This window comes from Leptonychotes weddellii, chromosome X (genome assembly GCF_054177405.1).
Source record: "Leptonychotes weddellii isolate Sample4059 chromosome X, ASM5417740v2, whole genome shotgun sequence".
NCBI lineage: Eukaryota > Metazoa > Chordata > Mammalia > Carnivora > Phocidae > Leptonychotes > Leptonychotes weddellii.
In genome coordinates, this window is record NC_138385.1 from 47,656,107 (window position 1) to 47,670,683 (window position 14,577).

At 34.3% G+C, this 14,577-nt stretch overlaps 1 protein-coding gene across 1 annotated transcript in view; it reads left to right on the top strand.

Moving 5' to 3' along the window:
- POF1B (POF1B actin binding protein) overlaps positions 1–14,577 on the top strand; it is a 93,772-nt gene that overhangs the window by 65,413 nt on the left and 13,782 nt on the right. Inside the window, exons 10-15 of the mRNA XM_081809324.1 lie at positions 4,848–4,940; positions 5,770–5,883; positions 6,686–6,838; positions 7,129–7,248; positions 8,317–8,445; positions 9,278–9,360. Of these exons, the coding sequence (XP_081665450.1) occupies positions 4,848–4,940; positions 5,770–5,883; positions 6,686–6,838; positions 7,129–7,248; positions 8,317–8,445; positions 9,278–9,360 (692 nt within the window). The remainder of the gene's footprint in view (positions 1–4,847; positions 4,941–5,769; positions 5,884–6,685; positions 6,839–7,128; positions 7,249–8,316; positions 8,446–9,277; positions 9,361–14,577) is intronic.

Consider the following 14,577-nt stretch of genomic DNA (forward strand, 5'->3'; position numbering starts at 1 on the left):
AAAGAAGAATTAATACCTATTCTTCTGAAACTGTTCCAAAAAATAGGAATGGAAGGAAAACTTCCAAACTTGTTTTATGAGGCCACCATTACCTTGATCCCAAAACCAGACAAAGACCCCATCAAAAAGGAGAACTACACACCAATATCCCTGATGAACATGGATGCAAAAACTCTCACCAAAATACTAGCCAATAGGATCCAACAGTACATTAAGAGGATTATTTACCACGACCAAGTGGGATTAATTCCTGGGCTGCAAGGTTGGTTCAACATCTGCAAATCAATGTGATACACTACATTAATAAAAGAAAGAACAAGAACCATATGATATTCTCAATAGATGCAGTAAAAACATTTGGCAAAGTACAGAATCCTTTCTTGATTAAAACTCTTCAGAGTGTAGGGATAGAGGGTACATACTTCAATATCATAAAAGCCATCTGTGAAAACCCCACAACGAATATCATTCTCAATGGGGAAAAACTGAGAGCTTTTCCCCTAAGGTCAGGAACATGGCAGGATGTCCACTATCACCACTGCTATTCAACATAGAAGTCCTAGCCACAGCAATCAGAAAACAAAAAGAAATAAAAGTCATCCAGATCAGCAAAGAAGAAGTCAAACTCTCACTCTTTGCAGATGATATGATACTTTATGTGGAAAAACCCAAAAGACTCCACCCCAAAACTGCTAGAACTCATACAGGAATTCAGTAAAGTGGCAGGATATTAAATCAATGCACAGAAATTAGTTGCATTTTTATACACCAACAAGACAGAAGACAGAGAAATTAAGGAGTCGATCCCACTTACAATTGCACCCAAAATCATAAGATACCTTTGAATAAATCTAACCAAAGAGGCAAAGAATCTGTACTCAGAAAACTATAGAATACTCATTAAAGAAATAGAGGAAGACACAACAAAACGGAAAAGCATTTCATGCTCATGGATTGGAAGAACAAATTTCGTGAAAATGTCAATGCTACCTAGAGCAATCTACACGCATAATGCCATCCCTATCAAAATACCATCAACTTTTTTCAAAGAAATGGAACAAATAATCCTAAAATTTATATGGAACCAGAAGAGACCCCAAATAGCCAGTGGAATGTTGAAAAAGAAAAGCAAAGCTGGTGGCATCACAATTCCAGACTTCAAGCTCTATTACAAAGCTGTAATCATAAAGACAGGAGGGTACTGGCACAAAAACAGACACATGGATCAATGGAAGAGAATAGCGAGCCCAGAAATGGACCCTCAACTCTATGGTCAACTAATCTTCGACAAAGCAGGAGAGAATGTCCAATGGTAAAAAGACAGTCTCTTCAACAAATGGTGTTGGGAAAATTGGACAGCCATATGCAGAAGAATGAAACTGGACCCTTTCCTTACACCACACTAAAAAATAGACTAAAAATGGATGAAAGACCTAAATGTGAGACAGGAATCCATCAAAATCCTGAAGGAGAACACAGGCAGCAACCTCTTCGACCTCAGCTGCAGCAACTTCTTCCTAGAAACATTACTTTCATTATATATTTTTACATTTTCACTATATTTGAAATTAGCTTCTTATAGAAAACATGTAGTTGGATCAAGTTTTTTTTCTTACTCTGCAAATCTCTGGGTTTTTTGTTTTGTTTTGTTTTGTTTTTTGACAGAGACACAGCGAGAGAGGGACCACAAGCAGGGGGAGTGGGAGAGGGAGAAACTGGCCTCCCACTGAGCAAGGAGCCCATATATGGCTCGATCCCAGGACCCTGGGATCATGACCTGAGCTGAAGGCAGACACTTAATGACTGAGCCCCAGGTGCCCCACAAATCTCTGTTTTTAATTGGTGCATTTAGACCAAGTAGTAATTATTGATAGGTAGGGCTAGCTAAAAATAGCTAGGCTATTTTTGTTTGTTTGTTTTCTGTTCTGTTTTTTGTTTCCTGTGGATTAGTTGAAAATGTTTTTAGAATTGCACTTTTATTTACCTCTGGTACTTTTGAGTGTATCTGTTAGTATAGCCTTTTTAGTGGTTGTTCTAAGAATTACATTATATATCCATAATTTATCTCAGTGTATTGGTGTCAACATTTTGTCAGTTTCAGTGAAATGTAGAAAATTTTGCTTCCTTTATCACTCTTTACTCTCACATCTATAACGTAATTGTCTTAAATATTTCCTCTTTGTGCATTGAGATCCACTGTTATAATTTTTGCTTCAACCATCAAATATAATTTAGAAAATGCAAGAGAAGGAAAATCTACCCTGTTTTTGCATATTATTACTTATGATGCTATTTCTTCTTGATGCTCCAGATTCCTTCCTTTATAATTTTCTCTCTCTTCAGAGAACTTCCTTCACCCAATTTTTAGGGTAGGTCTGTAGTGACAATTTTTTTTTTTTAGTTTTCTTCATCTGGTAATGTTTTGATTTCCCCTTCATTACTAAAGGATATTTTCATTAGATACAGAATTTGTAGTTGACAATTCTTTTCTTTCAACACTTAAAAATGGTGTGCTATGTCCCTCTGGCCATTAAGATTTCTGATGAAAAATATGCTGTCATTTGAATTGTTATTACCAATAGTTAAGATTTCTCTTGTTGCTTTCAAGATTTAAAATTTTAAATTTATCTTTAGTTTTAAGAAGTTTGATTGTCTGGGCATAGATTTCTTTGGGTTTATCCTGTTCAAGATTTCCTCAACTTCTTGAATCTATAGTTACATTTTTTGCTAATTTGGGGAAGTTTGCAGCCATTATTTCTTCAAATACTTTTTCAGTTTCATCCTCTTTCTTCTTTCCTTCTAGGACTTTTATGACATGTATGTTAGATATGCCTTATACTCTCACAGGTCTCTGAGGCTCTGTTCAATTATTTTCCAATCTATTTTCTCTCTGATGTTCTGATAAAGTACTTTCTTATTGTTCTATCTTCAAGTTTATTGATTCTTCACTCTGTTCTTTCCATTTTGCTTTTTAGTCCATCCATTGAGGTTTTTGTTTTTGTTTTTGTTTTAGCTATTGAGCTTTACAATTTTAGAATTTCTATTTAGTTATTCTTTACATATTCTATTTCTTTCCTGAGATTTTCTGTTTTGTTGCTGAGACTTTCTATTAAGTCTGTTTTTTAAATTTTTATTGAAGTATGGTTATGATGGCTGCTTTAAAATCCTTGTCAGACTATTCTAACATTTCTGTTATCTTGATGTTGACATCTGTTAATTGTTTTTCTTATCAAGGTAAGATTTTCCTGGTTCTTAGAATGACTAGAGATTTTTTAGAAATTGAAACCTGGACATTTTGAGTATTATGTTATGACTCTGAATCTTATTCAAATCTTCTGTTTTAGTAGGCCTCCTTTGATACTGAAACAACAGAGGACATGGGGCACTGCCTGTTACTGCCAGCTGGGGGTGGAATTCCAGGTTCCCCACTCAGCCTCTGAGTTGACACCAGTCAGGGAAGGAGCTCCTTGTTCCTCCTGGGCAAGGGTAGAAATTGTGGTTCTGTATGAGGGCCCCACTGATTTCACCCTGGTTTGGATGTAGAGGGGTGCCTTATTACTGTACCCGAGTTGGCCTTCACTGACATTGCAAGGTGAGTGGCCTCATTTCTGTTGGGCAGCGATGAAAGTCTTGACTCTTCATTAAGAAAACTCTGACATCACCCCAGCAGGGAGATGGAACAGTATATTATTACTGCTGGATAAGGTGAAAGCCTAGGCTCCTTTCATACTCTCAACTAAACCACAGTGCTTGGGGTCTCATTTTTTTCCTGGTGGGGATGAAAATCCCATCTCTCCACCCTGCCTTCTCTAACACCAACCTGGTAAGTGGTGTTGGTGGATCTTTTTAGAGCCTGGTGAGGGAGAAAGTTTAGGTTCCCTCTTGGACTTTGATGGTTTGGGTAGAAGTATAAAGTTGAAGGTTATTCTCTGTGGTGTTTGGTTGGAATAGAGTGGTTATTATCTAAAAGTTCTCTGCCTTGCTAGGCTGCTCTTTTCATGGTCCTTTGGCTAGAGAGAGCAGGCTTTTCTAAAAACTTCTGTTGTCTGTATCCAGTGGTGTTTCTGGGTTACTGACTTCTCCAACACCAGTCTGTGATACATGAAGCAAAAAGAAAACCCAGGAACTCACTTCTGTGTCACTTTGGTAGTTGCAATGTTCCTAACCAGACTTCCTTCTTCTTTCCACCTTTCTGAGTCTTTTCATGTTAGTTTTATACATAGTAATGTCCAGGGCTTTCAGTTATACTTAGAAGGAATAGGAGAAAGTATTTCTACTACATCTTTCCAGAAATGAAGTTGCCTGTTTTTTAAACAATTTTTTAAATAAGTGAATTTAATCTAGTAAAAGGGATTTTCACCCTCCTCTTTAAAATTTGAGATGTTTCTATACTTCAAGGTATATTAGTTTATATTAGGTTAATTAGTATTATATTCTTCCCACTTCAGGAAAAATCCATACATTTTGCAGCATACTTAAAGATGTTCATTTTGTTTTTTGAAGTTTGACTGCCTCATCTTTTCTAATCTTTAAATAAAAAATAAAAGCAAATTTAAGAATTTGCTGATAGAGTTCTGTCTTATGAGAAAGATGATACTTCATCATGGAAAAAAAATAATAGACTCTTGTTCTAATCACATAGCTATGATGTCTTCAGGAATACTGATTGAATTACTTATGCATGTTACTGACAAAACTCTTTGTATCACTATTCTAGTAATGCTATATAAAAAATAAAACTGTTAATAAGTTTGCTTATGAGAACAGGAAAATAAGACTACTATCACTTATATTGTCCATTTGTAAATGCTAGTAAATAAAAACCATCAATCCTTTTCTTTCTCCAGATGAGGGGTATGTCTGATAAATCACTCCGGCTAGTGCTGTCCACATTCAGCAACTTACGGGAGGAGCTTGGACATCTTCAAAATGACTTGACAGTAACACTTATTTTGATTTTTCTTTCCAAAGCCTTCCTAGTTCCTAACATAGAAATGAAGTCATTCAGTCCACCTTTCAAAACTTAATACAATGCAACAATACTATGCTTACCCAGACATAGTTATTTTCTTGAAACAATTAATTGAGGTTGAAAGAGGATATAAGAACTCTCCAATGTCAAAATAAAAGAACATTGGGTAGGCACTTATTATTTAGTTTACCACTAAGGTAATTTAATACCTATAGCCAGGAAGTAGCTTGCAAAATTAGAATACTCTAACTCATTGAATGGGAATTTCCCCTTTTTCTGTAATAATAAAGCATACTCTGAATTTTTTTGAATACTTGTAAACTTCCTTCTCCAAGAAGTTAGCCTTTTCTATTTTCCATTTTAGTTAGTGTTTTTGATGTCATTAGCTAACTACATTCAGAATACCCTCCATATAATGAATAACTCCCTGAAAACCGGAGTTTTAGTTTTCTGGGTTCTGATGAACACATTTAGACTCTAATTTGGAAATTCACCACCTGCTGGGGTTAACAAGGAGTCTTTGTAGATTTAGACAAAACATTAAAATAATTTGAAGGTTCTGTTTTATTGAATTTATAATTAGTCAATTCATCAAAAGTTCTCTAAGATTGCAGGTTTTTAAAGTTTCATCCATTTGTATCCTATATTTTGCTTGGCATTTTAGAATTCTGTTTTATCAGGCAACTGCAAATGAATGAAGTGCTTATTTAAGCCTTCCAATGTAAACTAGCCTTGTACTATGTAACTGTTGACAAGTTTCTGTAATTCCGAATCTTAACAAGTAATTTTGCTTCTAGTCACTGGAAAATGACAAGATAAGCCTTGAGAAAGATGTGGAATTCAAAGAAAATCAAATAAAAGAGTATGAAGAACTCTTGGCATCAGTGAGAGCAAATAATCGCCAGCAGCAGGTAAGTTGATATCTTCATTGATGATAAACTAGATTGATAGCTTTTCATATGCAGAATTACTGACACACTGTAGTTATGACATACAATCAAGACAGAATTAAAATATGATGGAGCAATTTATTCATATAAGAATTGAGTGGCTTTGATTATTTCCAATGACTGAAAGCTCTCTCATAAAAACAGATAACCTTGTATACTTTAAAGTATACTAATCAACAATTATCTGTGCTGTTGGGTGACAAGAACTGTGTAAATATTGAAAAGCTAAGTTCACTCATTCATTTAATCTACTAAAGTGTTGATAAAAAAGGTTTTGTAGGTCTTAACACACGTTTGTGCAGTGAATAAACAAATGAACTCTAGAAATACTCTCCAGATATCTGAGCAGAGATGATTTCTAAGAAATTGTAATGAGCCTCTAAGGCTGATCCCTTCCTAATCTTCATTCCCATGACAGTCCCAATTTTTTCCTCAGTTTCCACATAAATAATCAGGCATATGGTCATATTGGTGCCTACTGGAAGGCGAAATATTGTTGAAGAGTACCGAGAGTCAGATTGCAAAATTGGAACACTGAAAATTCATCCAGTCTTGATCCCTTCTCACTCAAGATAAGCATATCAGACTAGGGGCAAGAATCTCTTTCATGGCTGATTTAACTTACCATTTAAGGGTATATATATAAGAAAACTGGGCATGGAAAAAATATTTACTTTATTTCCTTGAATTAATCAACTAAAAGAGCACTCTCCTCCAAAAAGGTAGAATCCCTTTGTCTTACTTACTTGTGTCTTCTTTATAGCAAGGACTTCAAGACTCAACCTCAAAATGCCAAGTATTGGAAGAAAACAATCTATCTCTTCGACATACACTATCAGACATGGAATATAGACTCAAAGAACTGGAATACTGCAAGCGTAATTTAGAACAAGAGAATAAAAATCTTAGAATACAGGTATTAAAATTTTGTTTTAAATTTGTTATTGCCTTAGTTATACCATTGTATAGTATATATATGTCCTATTCCTCTTGAGAAAATATATGGACTGCTTTCTGATGATCTTATATGTAGTTATGTCTCATCTCACTGACATTTGAGCTATATAGTGCAATTCCTAAAAATCGCTCTTATTATTTCAATGCCTCATTTAATCATGTAGCTTTCATCTAATAATAAGTCTGATAATAAAATATGTATTTCCTTCATAACAATCCAATTACATAAATTTATTTTGCCTTGTGTAGGTTTCTGAGACTTGCACAGGCCCGATGCTGCAGATGAAAATGGATGAGATTGGCAACCATTACATGGAGATGGTAAAAAACTTAAGAATGGAGAAAGATAGAGAGATCTGCAAGCTAAGGGTATGTTGATCCTACAGTGCATAAATACACAGGTCAGCACAAACTTTCTAATAAGATAATGATGGTTTCAAGTTTAAAGCTACAAGGAAAAATCAACTAAAGGCAGAGTCAGGAATATGACACAGAAACTTTTGTTTAAATACATATTACTGTGTAGAGAATATTGCTAAATTGTTTTCTAATTTAGGTTAATCAAAATAAGGGTGATATTTGTGAGAATAAGTATGCATTGCCTTATCTTGTAATTCTAGATCAAATTGACTAACTCTTAATTTACTGATTCCTAAATATAGTTAAATATACTTAAATATTTAATGGAAAAACCAACCATAGATTTTTCTCTCCAAATATCATGGTGGAATTTTTTCCAAAAACCAAAATGAAACAAAATATAATTTTTTCAAAAGCCTACCATTTTTTCTTACAGATTTCCTTCACTTGTTTCCTTTTCATCCCGACACTACTTATAACATTTTAACTTAACAGCCATCTATGCACAGCTAACATAGTATAGAGGAAAATGGGGAGGATTTGGAGTCAGAATATCTGTCTTGGATTTGCAGCTATGTTGCTTACTAGTTGTGGGACTGTATGTCATGTAACCTCTCTGGTAATCTCATTTACCTATTTTGTAAATAAGGATTTTAATAATACTTATTTCACAGGCCTGCTGTGAGAATTGAGATAAATCATGCAGGAGGAATATTTTGTGAACTGCAAATCACAATATAATATTAGTTATTATTAGTGAGTTTTCTTTAATTAGTATTTGAAGGAATTCTAAAGTACCTATTTTCTTAGCTTTATTTTAATTCTTGTGGTTTAGGATTGTTACTTAAGTAATGCTTAGCCCTAAATAGTAAAAGATATCTTTAAAAAATGAGAAATGCCTAATTGGCATTTTATTCATATTTTACATTCATTAAACTCTACAAATGTTTACAACTATTGGTACTTCACTCTTCATTTCGTAACTTGCAATATGACTTTATGTCACTAAACCTCTTGGAACTCAATTACCTATTTCATAAATTAGATTTATAATTCTTCTTTCTTTTAAATCACTAGACTCAATTAAATCAGTACCAAAAAGATGTTTCAAGAAGAGAAGGAAGTTGCAGTGACTTCCAGTTCAAGCTTCATGAACTGACAAGCTTGCTGGAAGAGAAGGATTCCCTTATAAACCGTCAGTCAGAGGTAAGAAGGGAAGTGGTAGAGGTAGAGAGGAACTCAGTTAAGTATGATAAATACTTCCCATGAACTAGAGAAGAGCACATTCCCAAAACTCACTTTATTCATGAAGTAGAATGTAACTGACTGTGAAGAAGTGAAAGATTCATATTTTAGGAGATATAATTCAAATGAAAGCAAGAATTGAAACAAAAAATTGTGTTATTGTGCATTTAATATTTTTAATGCTATATCTCGTTAGCAATGATACTCCCAGTAAGACTGTGAGCTTTTTACTCTTTACTATTAGCTGCTTCAGCAAAGGACTGTGTTATATTCCTCTCTGTATCTGTAGCATATGGCCCAGGATCTGTTATAAAATAGCATTGAAAGAAGGAACTACCAAAAATGGTGGCTAATGTTATATCGCTGTTATTGAACTAATGGTGCTTGTAGTAATGATCAGTGATAGACCTTCTGTTAGGAACCAATACCTGCTTCCATATTGAAGTTTCAGTACTTTTCAGCTATGACTATACTTTTCAAGCTTCTTAGGACAAAAAATTTCTCATCTTTATCTTGAGAAACATGCCCATTCAATATCATGTTATCTCTTAAATATAGAAATCCTATACCATTTAGTGAATTCCTGAACAGGCATATTATATAACTTATTAGGTACCATAAAGCAATAATATATGGTATTCAACAGGTGGGGTTGTGGGGTTCTAACTCATGTCCAAGCTAAAAGAGAAGGAAAAAAGTAATTGTTCTTAGTAACCTTGTTAAATGATCGAACATACTTCTTACCTCATGTTTCTACTGTTTTCAAATAATTGTATTGTCTTTTATTTGTAAGGAACTCTCAAAGTTGAGGCAAGAAATGTATTCATCTCATAATCAACACTCCAGTGGTGGAAGGACTACTATTACCACTAAAAAGTAATGTATTTTTAAATGAAATTTGAATATGACTTTAGCTATTATTTAATCCAAGTTATAGCATGTTTAATTGATATATATAACCCTAGACAGAGTTTGTTTTCTGCAGGGCAGTAAATCTAATGAAGAATGAATATTTACACAAAGACATAGCTGTTATGGAAAATAAAATTCTGTAGCACATCTTTCCTATATTTACGATGTAAGTGAAAAACAAATTGTTTAACCAACCATTTGAGTCAAGATTCTTTCAGTTGCACATGCCAGAAACCCAATTTAAACTGGGAATTAGTTAATTCACTTAGTTGGGATTGCTTGGTGTCCAGATAGATTTGTGTGCTCAAAATATGTCTTCAGAAATATGTCCTTCTTTATCTCTTAGCTCTGCTCTTTCCTATGTAGACATCATTCTTAGGCATCTCCCCTTATAATAGCAATCTGACCACAGCTGACATCCCAGCAATTTAGCAAAATGAAATAGAAAGTGACTCTTTGGAAATAGTTTCAGCAAAAGTCTATTTTGGATATTTCATATAAATGGAATAAAAATGTGGTCTTTCATGACTGGATTCTTTCACTTTGCATAATGTTTTCAAGATTCATCCATGTTTGGGCGCCTGGGTGGCTCAGTTGGTTAAGCGACTGCCTTCGGCTCAGGTCATGATCCTGGAGTCCCGGGATCGAGTCCTGCATCAGGCTTTCTGCTCAGCAGGGAGTCTGCTTCTCCCTCTGACCCTCCTCCCTCTCATGTGCTCTCTCTCTCTCTCATTCTCACTCTCTCAAATAAATAAATAAAATCTTTAAAAAAAAAAGATTCATCCATGTTTTAGTTTGTGTCAGTATTTCATTGCTTATTGTTACTAAATAATATTACATTTCATGGATATACAACATTTTATGTATACAACTAGGAGTGGGATTGCTGGGTTACATGGTAACTCTGTTTAACTTTTTGAGGAGCTGCTAAACTGTTTTCCAAAGCAGCTACACAATTTGACATTCCCACCAGCAGTGTATTGAGGGTTCCAAATTCTCTCCATCCTCCCCAACATTTGTTACTGGTCATCTCTTAGATTATAGCCATTCTAAGGGTGGGAGGTGGCCTCTTACTGTGGTTTTCATTTGTATTTCTCTAATAATTAATATTTAGTATTTCTTCATGTGCTTATTGGCCATTTATAGATCTTCTTTGGAGAAATGACTGTAAAAATTCTTTGTCCATTTTTAAATTAGATTATTTGCTTTTTTACTGCTAAATTGTAAGAGATATTTATATATTCTGGATAGAAGTCCCTTATCAGATATATGATTTTGCAAATATTTTCTTCCATTCTATGGGTTGTCTTTTTACTATCTTAATAGTATCATTTGCAGCACAAGTTTTTAAATTTGAGGAAGTCCAATTAACCTATTTTTTCTTTTCTTACTTGTGTTTTTGGTATCATATTAAGAATTCATTGTCTAATCCAAGGTCATGAAAATTTGCACCCCTGTATTCTCCTAAGAGTTTTATTTATTTTATTTTATTTTTTTAAGATTTTATTTATTTATTTATTTATTTATTTATTTATTTATTTATTTGTCAGAGAGAGAGAGAGAGAGCATAAGCAGGGGAAGCAGCAGGCAGAGCAGGCAGAGGGAGAAGCAGGATGTGGGACTCGATCCCAGGACCCTGGGATCATGACCTGAGCCAAAGGCAGATGCTTAACCGACTGAGCCACCCAGGCGTCCCTCTCCTAAGAGTTTTATAGTTTTACCTATTACATTTAGATCCATGAACCGTTTTGAGTTAATTTTTTCTATTGTGTGAAGTAGGAGTCCAAGTTCATTCTTGTGCACGGGGCTATCTGGTTGTCCCAGTATCTTTTGTGGAATATGCTATTCTTTCACCCATTGAATTAACTTGGCATCCTTATTGATAATCAAAAGACCATAAATGTAAGGGTAAATTTGTAGATTCTCTGTTTTACTCCATTGATCTATTTGTCTGTCTTCATGCAAGTACCACACTGTCTTAATTATTGTAGCTTTTTAGTTACATTTTGACACCAGGAGTGTGAGTTTTTAAACTTCTTCTTTTCAAGATTGCTTTAGCTATTTTTGGTCCTTTGCTCTTCTATATGTATTTTGGGATAAGCTTGTCAAGGGATTTCATTAAATATGTAAAAAACTTTGGGTATTATTGCCATGCTAACAATATTAAGTCTTTTAATCCTTGAGCATGGGATCCTTTTCCATTTAGATCCTCCTTAATGTCTTTTTTTTTTTTAAAGATTTTATTTATTTATATGACAGAGAGAGACAGCGAGAACAGGAACACAAGCAGGGGCAGTGGGAGAGGGAGAAGCAGGCCTCCCGCCGAGCAGGGAGCCCGATGTGGGACTCGATCCCAGGACCCTGGGATCATGACCTGAGCCGAAGGCAGACGCTTAACGACTGAGCCACCCAGGCGCCCTAGATCCTCTTTAATTTCTAAAAACAGTACTTTGTACTTTCATTGCACAAGGCTTACACTTCTTTTTTGTTAAATTTATTTCTAAGTATTATATTCTTTGATGTTCCTGTAATAGAATTGGTTTTGATGTTACTGTAAATAGACTTGTTTTCTTTTTCTTTTTCTTTGTTTCAAGTTTTTATTTAAATTCTAGTTAGTTAACATATAATGTAATACTAGTTTTAGGAGTAGAATTTAGTAATTCATACTTACATATAGCACCCAGTGCTTTTATTTGGGTGTAGTTGACACACAATGTTACATTAGTTTCAGGTGTATAATGCAGTGATTCAACTTCTCTATATGTTATGCTACATTCACCACAAGTGTAGCTCCCACCAGTCACCACACAACATTATTACAATATCACTGCTATATTCCTGATGCTGTGCCTTTTATTCCTGTGACTTATTCATTCCATAACCAGAAGCTTATATCTCCCACATCCCTTCACCCATTTTGCCTATCCCCCAGCTGCCTCCTTTCTGGCAACCATTGGTTTGTTCTCTGTATTTATAGGTCTGATTCTGCATTTTGTTTATTTTTTGTTGTTCTTGTTTAGGTTCCATATATGAATGAAATCAAATGGTATTTTTCTTTCTTGGTCTGACTTATTTCACTTTGCATAATACCCTCTAGTTCCTTACAGTTGTCGCAAATGGCAAAATCTGATCTTTTTATGGCTGAGTAATATTCCATTATATATCACTTCTTCCTTATCTGTTTCTCTTATTGATGGACACTTATGTTGCTTCCATATCTTGCTAAATAATGCTGCAATAAACATAAGGGTGCACATATCATTTCAAATTAGTATTTTTGTTTTGTTGTGTAAGTACTCACTAGTGGAATTATTGGGTCATATAATATTTCTATTTTTAATTTTTTATGGAAACTTTATGCTGATTTCCACAGTGGCTATACCAATTTACATCCCCATCAACAATACATGAGGGTTCCTTTTTCTCCACATCCTTGTCAACACTTGTTATATCTTGACTTTTGTATTTTAGCATTCTGATAGGTATAAAGTGATATCTTATGGTGGCTTTGATTTGCATTTCCCTGATGATTAATGATGTTGAGCATCTTTTCATGTGCCTATTGGTCATCTATCTGTCTTCTTTGGAAAAAGAAGGTCCTCTGATCCTGTTTTAAGCAAATTGCTGGGTTTTTGGTGTTGAGTTGTATAAGTTCTTTATATATTATGGATATTAACCCCTTATCAGATATATCATTTGCAAATATCTTTTCCCATTCAGTAGGTTGCCTTTTTGTTTTGTTGATGGTTTCCTTTGCTGTGCAAAAGCTTGTTATAGCTTATTTTTGCTTTTCTTTCCCATGCTTTAGGAGACATATCTCGAAAAATTTGCTGTGGCCAATGTCAGAGAAATTACTGCCTGTGTCTTTTTCTAGGATTTTTACAGTTTCAGGTCTCACATTTAGGTTTTTAATCCATTTTGAGCTTATTTTTGTGTATGGTGTAAGAAAGTGGTCTAGTTTCATTCTTTGTGTGTTGCTGTCCAGTTTTCCCAATACGATTTGTGGAAGAGACTACCTTTTCCCTTTATATATTCTTGCCTCCTTTGTAATAGACTAATTGACCATGTAAGTGTAGGTTCCTTTCTGGTCTATTTTTTTTCCATTGACATATGTGTCTGTTTTTGTGCCAGTACCATAATGTATTGATTATGTACTATGTAATGTATCTTGAAATTTGGAAATGTGATACCTACAAATTTTTCTTTCTCAAGATTGTTTTGGCTATTTGGGGTCTTCAGTGGTTCCATAAATATTTTAGGATTATTTGTTCTAGTTCTGTGAAAAATGTTGTTTTTTTAAAGGGATTGCCTTATATCTGTAGATTGCTTTGGGTAGCACAAACATTTTAAAAATATTAAGTCTTCCAATCCATAAGCATGGTATATGTTTCCATTTGTTTGTGTTGTCTTCAGTTTCTTTCTTCAGTGTTTTATCGTTTTCAGAGTATAGGTCTTTCACCTCCTTAGTTAAGTTTATTTGTAGGAATTTTGTTCTTTTTGGCACAATGAAAACGGGATTGTTTTCTTAATTTCACTTTCTGCTGCTTCATTATTAGTTTATAGGAATGCAACAGATTTCTGCACTTTGATTTTGTATCCTGTGACTTTACTGAATTCATTTATTACTTCCAATTGTTTTTTATGGAGTTTATAGGGCTTTCTATGTATAGTATGTTATCTACAAATAGTGAAAGATTTACTTCTTCCTTACCAGTATGGATGCTTCTTACTTCTTTTTCTTGTCAGCTGTGGCTAAGACTTTCAGTACTATGTTGAATAAAAGTGGTAAAAGTGGACATCCCTGTCTTGTTTCTGATCTTTAAGGAAAAGCTCTCAGTTTTTCACCATTGAGTATGATGTTAGGTGCAGGTTTTTCACATGTGGCCTTTATTATGTTAAGGTATGATTCCTCTGAACACATTTTGTTGAGAGTTTTAATCATGAACAGATGTTGAATTTTGTCAGATGCATTTTCTGCATTTACTGAGATGATTATACAATTTCTATCCTTCCATTGTTGATGTGGTGTATCACGTTGATTGATTTGGGAATATTGAACCATCTTTGCATCCCCAGAATAAATCCCAGTTGATCATAGTGAATGATCCATTTGATGCATTATTGAGTGCGGTTTGCTAATATTTTATTGATGATTTTTGTATTTATGTTCATCACAAATGT